The following is a 12,886-nucleotide window of genomic DNA, read 5'->3' on the forward strand; positions in this document are numbered from 1 at the left end:
CTCTCATCCTTCCAGAGTAGGCTAACTTTCTCTTGTCAAGTTTTATTTTCAACAACGCGTTATCCCCTCTGGTACTTCAGGTTAGCCATCCAAGGATGGCAACGAGAATCAGGATGTAACACTGCTCCTTTGAGGTCTTGCTCTCTCCGTTACTTTTGACTTGCACACAGCCGTGCTTTGTGTTTGAGCAAGACGCCTCCTAAGTGATCCCAAATGCATTCAATAGCAGTTTTGAGTCAGTCTATTTCAGCAACTTTACAAATTCCAAAATAAGACATTTTAAACTGACAAACTTACTGGGAAATCACAAATAATCATATTAATACTATTCCAACAAAACAATGAAATGCCAAAAAGAACCTGTATGATACAGTAGTATCATATAAGGTCTACTTTTGTGTTTCTACTTAAGCCAATGTGACTTTTGACAAGCTCAACACCTGTTGCAGAAATACACATTTGAGGACGACAAAGCTGAAATACTTCCCCTTTCAACATAACTCAATTAGCTTCTGCAGTCAACCTGGGTTTACGGGTTAAGGTAGCCTCTCAAATGAAAGTGAAGGCTATCCAGTTTTCCATCTAACTAATGCAATAGGATAATGGTCCCTGGGACACTGGTCTGGCTTCTGTCCACCTTCATTAGCTCTGCTCTGCGGATTTGCTCACATTTAAGTAGGGCAGCATCATATTGGTGAAAACTGGTTGCAATGGTTGCTGCATTGCTTGCAATAAAATAATACCTGGAGTTGGAATTAGCAGTAATCAGTAGGGGTGTCAAAAAGAATCGATTATAAGATGCATCGCGATGCGGACGTGCACGATTCTGCATCGATTCACAAATGTCAAAAATCGATTATTTTTATTTATTTTTTAATAATCGAATAAAATATAATGGAAGTACATGCAGTTGTTTATTTTAATTATGGATCATAATACAATGCAATTCCAAATGCACTTTTATTTTAAAAGTAGCCACACAGTGAGTAAAAAGAAAGTGAGAAAAAATAAATCATGTATTGGGAAAAAAAAGTGATGGATCGATTGAAGACGCATCGAGATGCATTCGATAATCGTAATCTAATCGAATCGTAGCCCTCTGAATCGTAATCGAATCGAATCGTGAGGCCAGTGAAGATTCACAGCCCTAGTAATCAATATTGAATATTACTCATGTATTTATTTTATTGATTCTTACTAATTGTACTGACCTATTCATATTACTATAGAGGCCATTCATTCGTAGACAAATGACAAAGCTCTGGTTCCCAAGTAAGTACCATAGCAGGCTATACAGTATGCAGGAATCCTCAAGTTCAATTCAATACCTTTTAACACCTTTTTCAAGACTTTTTCAAGACCTCAACGGCCACTTTCATCACATCAGCGATGGGGCTGTAAACCACAAGTTTCATCACAATATAGATTACTTGGGACAACGATACGATATTTGCTGATATCACAAAGTCTGCCACAATATATATATAGGGTCTGCGATCGATATGGGACAGTATATCATATTATGCTTATTTAACACCATCAGCACAATAGCTACAAAATTAAATACCTCTCAAATGGCAATTAAAACTTTTTTATACTTTTTAAGGGCCTTAATTTTCCCTAAATTGATTTATCAACTTTTAATACTTTTCAAAGCCCCACGGATAACCTGCTTAGTTAACTAAAAAAAAGCTATATTTTTTTAAAGTAAACTGACATGGATGGATGGATGGATGGATTGGGTAGATGACAAACTGTGGCGACTTTTTTCCTATAGTGTAAGATGCCTAGTAATATCCAACTACAATTCAAAGGCTCAGTATTTAAAGTATGTAACGATCACTGAGGGTACAGTCAGAAAGCATCAAGGTAGAAACAGTATTTAACGATCACTGAGGGTACAGTCAGAAAGCATGAGGGTACAGTCAGAAAGCATGAGGGTACAGTCAGAAAGCATGAGGGTACAGTCAGAAAGCATGAGGGTACAGTCAGAAAGCATGAGGGTACAGTCAGAAAGCATGAGGGTACAGTCAGAAAGCATGAGTGTACAGTCAGAAAGCATGAGTGTACAGTCAGAAAGCATGAGGGTACAGTCAGAAAGCATGAGGGTACAGTCAGAAAGCATGAGGGTACAGTCAGAAAGCATGAGGGTACAGTCAGAAAGCATGAGTGTACAGTCAGAAAGCATGAGGGTACAGTCAGAAAGCATGAGGGTACAGTCAGAAAGCATGAGGGTACAGTCAGAAAGCATGAGGGTACAGTCAGAAAGCATGAGGGTACAGTCAGAAAGCATGAGTGTACAGTCAGAAAGCATGAGGGTACAGTCAGAAAGCATGAAGGTAGAAACAGGAACTGATGTCAGAACCTCTGTGGCCAAGCAAGCCAGTGAAAGAGAGAGAGAGAGAGAGAGGGAGAGAGAGAGAGAGAGAGGAGAGGAGAGAGAGAGAGAGAGACCAACAGATGGCCAGAGGATTACTCCCACAATCTCTAAGCGCTCTCTCTCCCTCGTTCTCTTCTCTCATAATTCCACTCCTCTGCTTCTCTGTGTCTGTCCACTCTGTCTCTTTCATTACATTACATTACATTACATTATGTCTGTCCACTCTGTCTCTTTCACAACATCTGTCCACTCTGTCTCTGTCCACTCTGTCTCTTTCACAGCTTCACAGCGTCCACTCTGTCTCTTTCACAGCTTCACAGCGTCCACTCTGTCTCTTTCACAGCATCCACTCTGTCTCTTTCACAGTGTCCACTCTGTCTCTTTTAGTAGCACAGGGCTACTCTTTCACAGCGTCTGTCCACTCTGTCTCTTTAATAGCGTCTGTCCACTCTGTCTCTTTCACAACGTCCGTCCACTCTGTCTCTTCCATAGCGTCTGTCCACTCTATCTCTTTCACAGTGTCCACTCTGTCTCTTTCACAGCGTCTGTCCACTCTGTCTCTTTCACAGCGTCCACTCCGTCTCTTCCATAGCGTCTGTCCACTCTGTCTCTTTCACAGCGTCCACTCTGTCTCTTTTAGTAGCACAGGGCTACTCTCCCACCCATCCTTTATATAGGCTAGTCTTTAATCTCTAAAACTGATTTGCCCTTGATTTCTCTACAACTGTCTCTGGAGCGGAGCCAATGCCGGACAAGCAGGCTCCAAGCCAATATGGCTGATTTAATCATGCGTCCAGCGTGATCTTAATTCATGGCTTGAACATTTGTCACACACAGTGCTCTGGAGTGTGCTGCAACAAAAAATAACTCAACTACTTTCACTTGAGGCGTAATACAAATTCAACCGGGGTTGAAAGATATATATTTTTGGGTGAATTTCGACTAAAAGGCGACTTTGGCCCAGCGACTTTCGACTGGTGTTCTTGCTAGAAATGCCCATCCCTAGATGTGATGTCATCAGTGATGTCATCAGTGACACACTACCAGCTGAGCAGCCAGTCTCTCACCGCCGGCCCGACAAACTACCAGCTGACCAGCCAGTCTCTCACCTCCGACCTACAGCGACTTTCCAGTCTCGGGAATTGTGACTATGTTCAAGAACGCCCATGTTTATTGCATTTGGGTGAATAATGTGGTGGCGTATCTTTGTATCTGCCAGGAGCATCTGGACACCTCCAGTAGTGGGGCACCATGAGGTCCATGTGAGCCAAGTGTCCACTCAGCCGTCCCCTGATCCACAGCAGAGGGCTCTGGCTCATTGTCTCCCACGTGTCCACCGGACAGGGCAACCACTTATCTGTTGTGTAAAGACATCGCCATGGAGATGACAGCGTTGTGTACTGGCAATAAATAAACAACCTCGTCGAGCTGGGCTACCGGGGGAAGGGATGAGTCACAACATCAGCCAATCACACAACCACTGCCTTGTCTCTCCGTTATCATCAGCCAATCACAGAACCACTGCCTTGTCTCTCCGTTATCATCAGCCAATCACAGAACCACTGCCTTGTCTCTCCGTTATCTTTGGGCTTCCTAACTCCTACCAGTTTCCATCTGCCATAACAAGTCATCATCCTGACTCCTCGTCATTTTTGGCCAACCTGCATGAAAAAAGTTACTCAGTTCTCCTCATAACCAAACTTTATACCAAGTTTTGTGCAAATCTGTAGCCAACTTTTTGAGATATCCTAAAAGATGGACGGGGGCGGTCCGACACACGAGGCGACTGAAACCGCACCTTCTTGGCAGAGGTAAGAAAGACTAGGGAGGCTACTAGTAAATGCGTGGCAGACAAAGAGTGTTCAAGAACAGCATTGTTCTTGCTGCTCCTTGGTCCTTGTGGAGGCTGTAGATGCTGCTTCACTAGAAGAAGATGCTGCTTCAGGGAAGACAGCTCATCAAGATGAGTGACCAGTGCTGGGGGCGGGGACTCGACCAGCTGAGTGGAGCGAGGGCGGGACTAACCAGACAGTTCCTGTCTGAAGACAAAACGTTGCAGATTGCAGTTGTAAAGAATGAGTAAAGTACAAGATTCATCTGGACTCGGTCAAGACGACTTTGCCAACGCTCAGTGGTGATGATCATGCATCATTTGTGCAACAAGACTTGAAGGATGAAGGAGAGGAGGATACAACAGTATTGGCGAGGTGATGCTGACCAGAGGAAAAGAGGAAGCGGCACACCTTCTGGTGTGACTGGCCGGCGTCTTCCTTCTTTCACACTCATCTCTGTAACAAGCTTTACACAGAGGCACCAAGCAGATAGATGTCATGTCATCAAGCTGCCACTGACTGGAAAGGGCTCTTCAGTCCAGACTCCAGAATGGAGAATAATTATTAATTTTCCTTTCAAAGATAAATGGGTACTGCTATATTCTGACAATAAAGCATTGATAAAGTACATAACTTGATATATTTTGGAACAATTTCTTTACTTCTTTTACACCAGGCGTCTGGAAAAGAAATTCTGCATCTACAAAACCCAGTGTTTCCAAAAAGTATTTCAGTCTTGAGATATATATATTATATATATATATATTATATAGATATTGATGCTTGAGGTTTATTTAAAAAAACTCAACTGTTGCTAATCAAATTTAGTATGTAAAGTACATAAATGTACAAGCCAAATGTGTGTAAATTTTACTGTTGGCATTTCTGACCATGCTGACTCGTTAGTGTGAGTGTAATGTTGTGTAGTCCCCTCCCCTGCAGCTGGGGATAGATCTTGAGCCCATATATTTTTGTGGTCAGCAAATCCTGTCTAAGATATTTTTTCACAATGTCAAATTTCTAGTCAACACAAACAAAACGTTCTCTTCAGTTTGCTACTTGCTCCTCAGTTATCACTTTCAGATACTGTAGCAAAAATCATTAGTTCATCATCCTGAGGAAGACATACAGTACGTAGTCTTCAAAAGTTTTAAGTCTTTAGGGTGTCCAGGTAGTGTAGCGGTAGATTCCCTGCCTACCAACACGAGGGCCGCAGGTTCGCGCCCCTCGTGTTACCGCCGGCTTGGTCGGGCGTCCATGCGGGCACGATTGGCTGTGTCTGCGGGTGGGAAGCCGGATTGGGGGTATGTGTCCTGGTCGCTGCACTACCGCCTCCTCTGGTCGGTCGGGGCGCCTGGTCGGGCAGAAGGGAACTGGTGGGAATAGCGTGATCCTCCCACATGCTACGTCCTGCCGGTGAAGCTCCCCGCTGTCAGGTGAAAAGAAGCGGCTGGCAACTGCACGTGTCGGAGGAAGCATGGTGCTAGTCTACGGCTCTTCCCAGATCGGCCGAGGGTGGAGCAGCGACCGGGGTAGCAGGGGGAAAAATTGGCCAAGTACTATGGGGGACAATATGGGGGAATAATCAGAAGAAAAAAGTGTTTAAGTCTTAAAGTCGAGCTGAACCCAAAAATGACTTTTCTTTTCTTTTAGTTTAAATACCTGGGTATGCAGTGCACCTATTTAATAATGTATGCAAAAGAAATCACAAAAATCTAATTTCTTTAGTTTTTCACACTTTTTCACATCAAAAGTTAATTTTTCAAGATTTCATTGATATCAGTAATCTACAGTTTGCTGACGTCACCTACTACTGTCACATTTCTACCCCATTTCAACCAATCATATCACGACATGCAGCTGTCAATCAAATCTTCATTTCAGGATAATTTTCTCTTCCAAATGTGTGTGTGTGTGTGTGTGTGTGTGTGTGTGTGTGTGTGTGTGTGTGTGTGTGTGTGTGTGTGTGTGTGTGTGTGTGTGTGTGTCACTAACACTGGCTGCAAAAGTCAATGTTGTGAACGTAAGATCAATTCGTCAGGAAGGATAAGGAAAACGAATGAGGAAGAATTCAATTGTTCATTGAATAATGAAAGGTAAGCTATGGTAAGTGTAACAACACAGGCGAGGCCGTTCGCGAACCCGGAGTCTCCAACTTACAAGCCCAACACGTTAACCATCAAGCTAAAGGGACAATCCCTTTAGCTAAGGTCCACGTGCTTGCTTTTATCCTTACAGACCCAGGATCGCTACAGTAAGTATTGGCAGGTACAGTATAGAACTTTTAAAGTAGCTACTCTTTGTATAGCAGGCTGTGTATAACAGGCTGTGCAAAAGTGGTATTAAAAGTAGCTTGATAGAGGGAGATAGAGGGATAGATCATTTCTGTCTACTCTCTCCACTACTTTTATACATACAATACATGAACTACGGTAGTCATTGGAAATAATAACATAATGATACTCTTTCAACAAACATATTTCCCTGGGTCTTTGAATGCTTAATTTGCTCCTACTCTGTACAATATGTAATGGATTAGTCTTTCATGCACAATAGCTTTATAGCTACATTACAGTCCGGCATGCACGAAGCAACCTATCCCCCAAAAGAATAATCTGTTATTATGACTATGACAACTGTACCTGTGTACCTGTGAAAGAGTAGGTTCATGATCAATCAAACGTATTGAGTGCCACAACTGTTTCTTAAAATATGTGCATTTTCCCTCCACTTTCATCTTCTTGAACGCAACTTCTTCCTGTCTCTTTTTTCTTTTTTTCCATCACTCGACCCAAGTGCTGGGCATCGGTGGCAGATCTGGAGATTGCTCAATGTGCTCTGGTTGTACGGTGCACCCCAAACTTTTCCATCTCAATCAACCCCTGTTGTGCTGTGCTTTAGTCCACAGAGACTCACTCACTCAGACTGAAAAAGGCTGTATCGCATGGACGCCCATATGATAAACTGTCTGTTACAGCAGGTGACAGAAAATAGTCATTTTTACACATTCTCAAACAAATCAAACTAAGCCTCATTTTGCTGGGGACCCCAGCTTGGGTGATGTTGGTCACCCAAGCTGTAGCCTAATTCTAAACTGTATGCTATTGTAAAGTGATCGTTTAAAAATGATGCTAACAGCTGCTGTTTGCAGTGTGTGGTATTATGCCCAGTCCGTCAACACAAGTCGGTCAGAGGAGCTCTCCGAGTTAACAGCTGGTAGTACATGTTGTTGGCGCCTCTAACAACATAAGGATAACATAATAATATCAGACTCAAGTATTATTCGCTTTCAGTTCATAATAATACTGGAAGAAAGCAGCTTTTCAACATGGAAAATCACGGCGACCAATGTAAAGTGACACCTAGGGAATACCTCCCCTGGGGGGGTAGACTTCCTAAACCTGTTTTGTGGGATTTGACAGAAGTGATCAGTTTAAACTAAATCAAAGTCAAGCACTTTAGGTCTCAAACTAACCTGACTCGTGTCTAATTCACCCGTCGTTTCCAACTGGAATGAGGAAAAACTTACCTCTCACACACAGTAAAGACATGGCAAAAGCGCTTCCAGGCAGCGGCGGCAGCAGCAGCAGCGAGAAATCCAGTTAGGAAAAGCTCTCCGAGGAGATTGACTCTTCTTGCGGTAACATCACCATGTCTTGTTAAATGAGTTTTTTCATCTGCTTCTCGTCGGTCTGTCTGCTTACAGCTGGTTTAAAGATGCTGGACTTGGGCAGAGAGCAGTTAGCCCCCCGCCACGGGCACGCCATGACTAAAAACTCGCGTCATAAACCGATGAACAACCTGAGGGCGCACAGAGATAAGAGGGCGGGGCCACCTGCACACTTGTTACTGGCGTCTGGGCTGTCCAATCAGGTTACGGTGTTGCTGAGGAGGGCGGGTCTGGCTGCAGAATTCTGACCAATAAACGACAACGGTGGCGCTCTGACTAGTCTGGGCACATTTTACCATGATTTTACCCCACTTTTTAGTGTCATGGGGGCGTAAACCAAGGAAACAGGAAACGACACCGGAAATAAGTGCGCCAAAAAACGTCTTTGTTGCCGTTAGCTTGACGCGGCGAGGGTCGAGTCACTGCCGAGGAAGGTTTCTGGAGAGTCAAAAGACAATAGAGTACTTGCCATGTGAAATCTTATGATCAATGTCCATGTCTTTCCCAGCACAGGCAGGCGAGGCAGGAGAGATGCTTCAACTGTTGCACTTGATCCTCCATTATCGATAACTATTCCATCAACTGGCCATTTGTTTGAAAAGTAAAGCTTCTGTATTGGCTTAAAATATGTGATATTGTGAATCCGCGACGTTTCTACAAGAAACTTTGTTCGGCGGTACGCCCATCTTTTGTTTTGTTGTTTGCCGTTTTATTTTCTTATTTGTTGTGTCTGATTGTCAAGTTAACGAGCTATTTCAGCTGTAGTTTCCTGTCTAGGGCGGGCTCTAGGCCGGAAACAGGCAGCGTGACAAAATCACTTGTAAAGGGAGGCCGGGCTCTTTCTCGCCGAGAAGAGCCTGGTGACGCGAGGTTAGCTCTGACAGGTTGAAGGAACAGGTGGTGACGCACAGCTCACAGACAGACCGAGCAATTTTTAAGACCCTTATTAAATGAAATTATGTAAAGAAGTATTTTGAACGCAGTCAGTGTGAACTCGGTGAACTTCATAATGAATACAATATCTTCTGTGCTTGTTTTTTTTATGTTTTACCTATAGTATAGCTGCACGTAAATGTAGGCTATTTGAAAGTTTTTCTATGGTATTCATTTTTATAGGAAATATGACATTTGTATAGCTAGATATAGGTAAGTGGTTGTATATCAATTAGGCCATAATTAGGCTACTAGGCTATGTTACCTCTACTTCTTATTATAAGAACGAGTTATTTTTCTGTACAGAACCATATGATTGCTTTTGTTTTGATTATACTAAAAAAAACATTTCTGTGTAAATTGTATGTTCAGTGAAGATCTTGATTTCATAATCACATCTAATGAAAACATGCATTACATCAGTAAGGGCGGGGGGGGGGGGGGGGGGTGAGGGGCCTGGCATAATCCACCCAGAATGATTGGGAACTGTGTGACTGACCAGATGTGAACAAACTGAGGTTGAATCTAGAGTCCACCAGACCCCACCAGTCCTCTGCTGCCTGCTGGACACATGCAGAGCCAGCCATGGCCCATGGAGCACTTCATTTCTCTTCTTTTTGTCTATATCTCAGAAACCCTAAGGCCTACACTAACCACATTTTGCACCTGGGCTAGAAAACTCCCCCACTACTCAGAAACAAAAAAAACACACCAATCTATCAAAGTTTGGCGATATTACCAACACCTCATTTCCTGTTTTTCTAACTACTGTATCCATAACACTGGGCCAATCCCTGAAATCTGGCCCAATCACAGATATGACAGATATTCAAGCCTCTTTGGGGGCAATAGGCTTGAACCCCTGGTATTGCCACTTGTGGCTATATTTCATATTATTAGTAGTAACAGTAGTTAAGTTTAAACGGTAGTGACTAGCATCAGAGCTTTGATATATAGCTAACATCTCTCAGATAACCTTTTTTCTTTGACTTCTGCTTTTTTATGTGGTCACACTCATTTCCCCTGAAAAAGTAGTGGTGGTAGTAGGAGATGTGTGTTGAGAAGAAGCACTCCACCTTTCCCTGACCTGCTGTCTCCAACAACAGGTCTCACTCTGAAGAATGGAAGCATTGAACAACACCACCTTAGAGTACAACATCAATGGTTCTTTTTTTTAACAATATATTTATTGACATTTTCATTTCAGTTTACAGCATTTGTGACAGGGAATATTGCAGTGATTATCACAAACCTCCCCCCAAACCAACCGCGCCAGTTACTTCCCTCCCATCCCCCCTTATATAAAAAAGAAAAACGATAGTAGGTTATAGTATACTCAATAAAGCACAAGCAATAAAAGTCAAGACGCCAAGACAGTGTGTCTAATTGTTGTTGTTACACCATAGAGACACTGCATGAAATAGGCCACACCATCACGGGGGAAAAGCTCCGTTCATTTCCACACACCAGCATCATTTTCCTTGAATTAAACATAGCTAAAAGCTGTTGTGTGGTGGGGCTGCGCACACAACAAATGTAAAAAAAATCGCCAGTTAAAGTTTTTTTGTACTCCTGAGCAAAACAAGGAAGCCATTGAGAATTGGCGAGAAGAAAAATGTGGATCTAGCTGTCAAGAAGTTGGAGTGCTCATCTTCCGTATATACGATCTTTTTGTGCAACACACAACCATGCATAGGAGAATGCCAGGATTGGAGGGGGGGTTTCCGTTTTCCCCCGTCTTGGCCGTGGTTTATGAATGATGACGCGTTACGCAGTGTCTCTATTAGTCATCTTTAACAAACTGATGCTTTCTAGGTAGTGCCTAAAAATCACTCCAACATTGATCACAGAGACATTTTTCTCTCTCTTTTAAGATTGAACATCATTTTTTGAGAGGCGTATTTTCAAAATGTATTTATTACATTTCCTTGGAATCATCATAAATCTTTTAATTGTGAAATCAATTAAATTGAATCAGATATAATCTATGAATAGGGTTTAAAGACCATGGTGCAGGTTAAAAAAAAATCTGAATTGACATTTTGGGCTCATGATTACAGTGAAAACAATCCAAAAAGACAAAGATCCCCCCCCCACAGACCCCCAGGGTATAAATATGGAGGAAAAGGTGGCATTTTATGAATGAGCGTATGACATAACAACAGGAGTGACATCACAAGAGGAGAATGTTCTGCTGGGGCTGACACAGGGATGCAAAGTAATGGAGAGTGAAAAAAGGTGACAGATACCAGGGCAGACATAAAACCACTCAGAAATCCTCATATTTTGGGCTGAAAAATGTGACTGTCACCTAAAGGTGACTATTTTGCATCCCTGTGACATCACAAAAGGTAGTTCCATGAAATGGACCAGTGCCCCCTGCTGGTTACAAAAACTAGTCTAAAACGCAGCTATGTGTGATTGAAAAAAGTTTCCCCCCCCCAAATCCCATTGCTATATACCCCTTCCACATAATGCAATGTGGTCTCCAACAGATGGCTAGCTGTGAAACAAGCAAGATTCAATTAGTTAAAATGTATGAGATTGGTTTATATACATTTCATGACATTTAAATCATTTGAAAGAGGAAATGACATCAGAGTTCTCTCTGCTTGTCGGGCATTTCACCTCAGAGCCCACAGCATCACCTGTGGTAAGTTAGGCTACATCTGCACTCAACCTATTTAACCTGCCAGTTATCAGTGTGTCATGTTTTATCAGAGAGAAGCTTGTTGAGGCTCTCTCTCTTCAGCAGGTTAGATGCAGCGGTGTTTCTTCAGTTGATCTGACCGACTGAACATTTTCTTGCAGCGGTCACACCAGTAACCCTCTCCAGTGTGGGTGCGTTTATGTCTTGTTAGGCTACTTAACTCACTGAACCTGCTCCCACATTGGTCACAGATGTAGGGTTTATCTCCAGTGTGAATGTGTTTATGTTTTGTTAGGCTACCTAACAGACTGAACCTGCTCCCACATTGGTCACAGCTGTAGGGTTTAACTCCAGTGTGAATGCGTTTATGTCTTGTTAGGGTACCTAACTCACTGAACCTGCTCCCACATTGGTCACAGATGTAGGGTTTATCTCCAGTGTGAATGTGTTTATGTTTTGTTAGGCTACCTAACAGACTGAACCTGCTCCCACATTGGTCACAGCTGTATGGTTTATCTCCAGTGTGAATGCGTTTATGTCTTGTTAGGCTACTTAACTCACTGAACCTGCTCCCACATTGGTCACAGATGTAGGGTTTATCTCCAGTGTGAATGTGTTTATGTTTTGTTAGGCTACCTAACAGACTGAACCTGCTCCCACATTGGTCACAGCTGTAGGGTTTAACTCCAGTGTGAATGCGTTTATGTCTTGTTAGGGTACCTAACTCACTGAACCTGCTCCCACATTGGTCACAGATGTAGGGTTTATCTCCAGTGTGAATGTGTTTATGTTTTGTTAGGCTACCTAACAGACTGAACCTGCTCCCACATTGGTCACAGCTGTAGGGTTTAACTCCAGTGTGAATGCGTTTATGTCTTGTTAGGCTACTTAACTCACTGAACCTGCTCCCACATTGGTCACAGATGTAGGGTTTATCTCCAGTGTGAATGTGTTTATGTTTTGTTAGGCTACCTAACAGACTGAACCTGGTCCCACATTGGTCACAGCTGTAGGGTTTAACTCCAGTGTGAATGCGTTTATGTCTTGTTAGGGTACCTAACTCACTGAACCTGCTCCCACATTGGTCACAGATGTAGGGTTTATCTCCAGTGTGAATGTGTTTATGTTTTGTTAGGCTACCTAACAGACTGAACCTGCTCCCACATTGGTCACAGCTGTATGGTTTATCTCCAGTGTGAATGCGTTTATGTCTTGTTAGGCTACTTAACTCACTGAACCTGCTCCCACATTGGTCACAGATGTAGGGTTTATCTCCAGTGTGAATGTGTTTATGTTTTGTTAGGCTACCTAACAGACTGAACCTGCTCCCACATTGGTCACAGCTGTAGGGTTTAACTCCAGTGTGAATGCGTTTATGTCTTGTTAGGGTACCTAACTCACTGAACCTGCTCCCACATTGG

General features: G+C 42.9%; 1 protein-coding gene across 1 annotated transcript in view; it reads right to left on the reverse strand.

Moving 5' to 3' along the window:
• unc13bb (unc-13 homolog Bb (C. elegans)) overlaps positions 1-9,402 on the reverse strand; it is a gene marked incomplete at both ends in the record, with an annotated part of 123,575 nt that extends 114,173 nt beyond the window's left edge. The window contains 2 exons of the mRNA XM_083641141.1: positions 3,614-3,737; positions 9,315-9,402. Of these exons, the coding sequence (XP_083497267.1) occupies positions 3,614-3,737; positions 9,315-9,402 (212 nt within the window). The remainder of the gene's footprint in view (positions 1-3,613; positions 3,738-9,314) is intronic.
• Positions 9,403-12,886: the final 3,484 nt, after the last annotated feature.

This window comes from Poromitra crassiceps (assembly GCF_964638095.1).
Source record: "Poromitra crassiceps genome assembly, chromosome: 8".
In the NCBI taxonomy this organism is placed as follows: Eukaryota; Metazoa; Chordata; class Actinopteri; order Beryciformes; family Melamphaidae; genus Poromitra; species Poromitra crassiceps.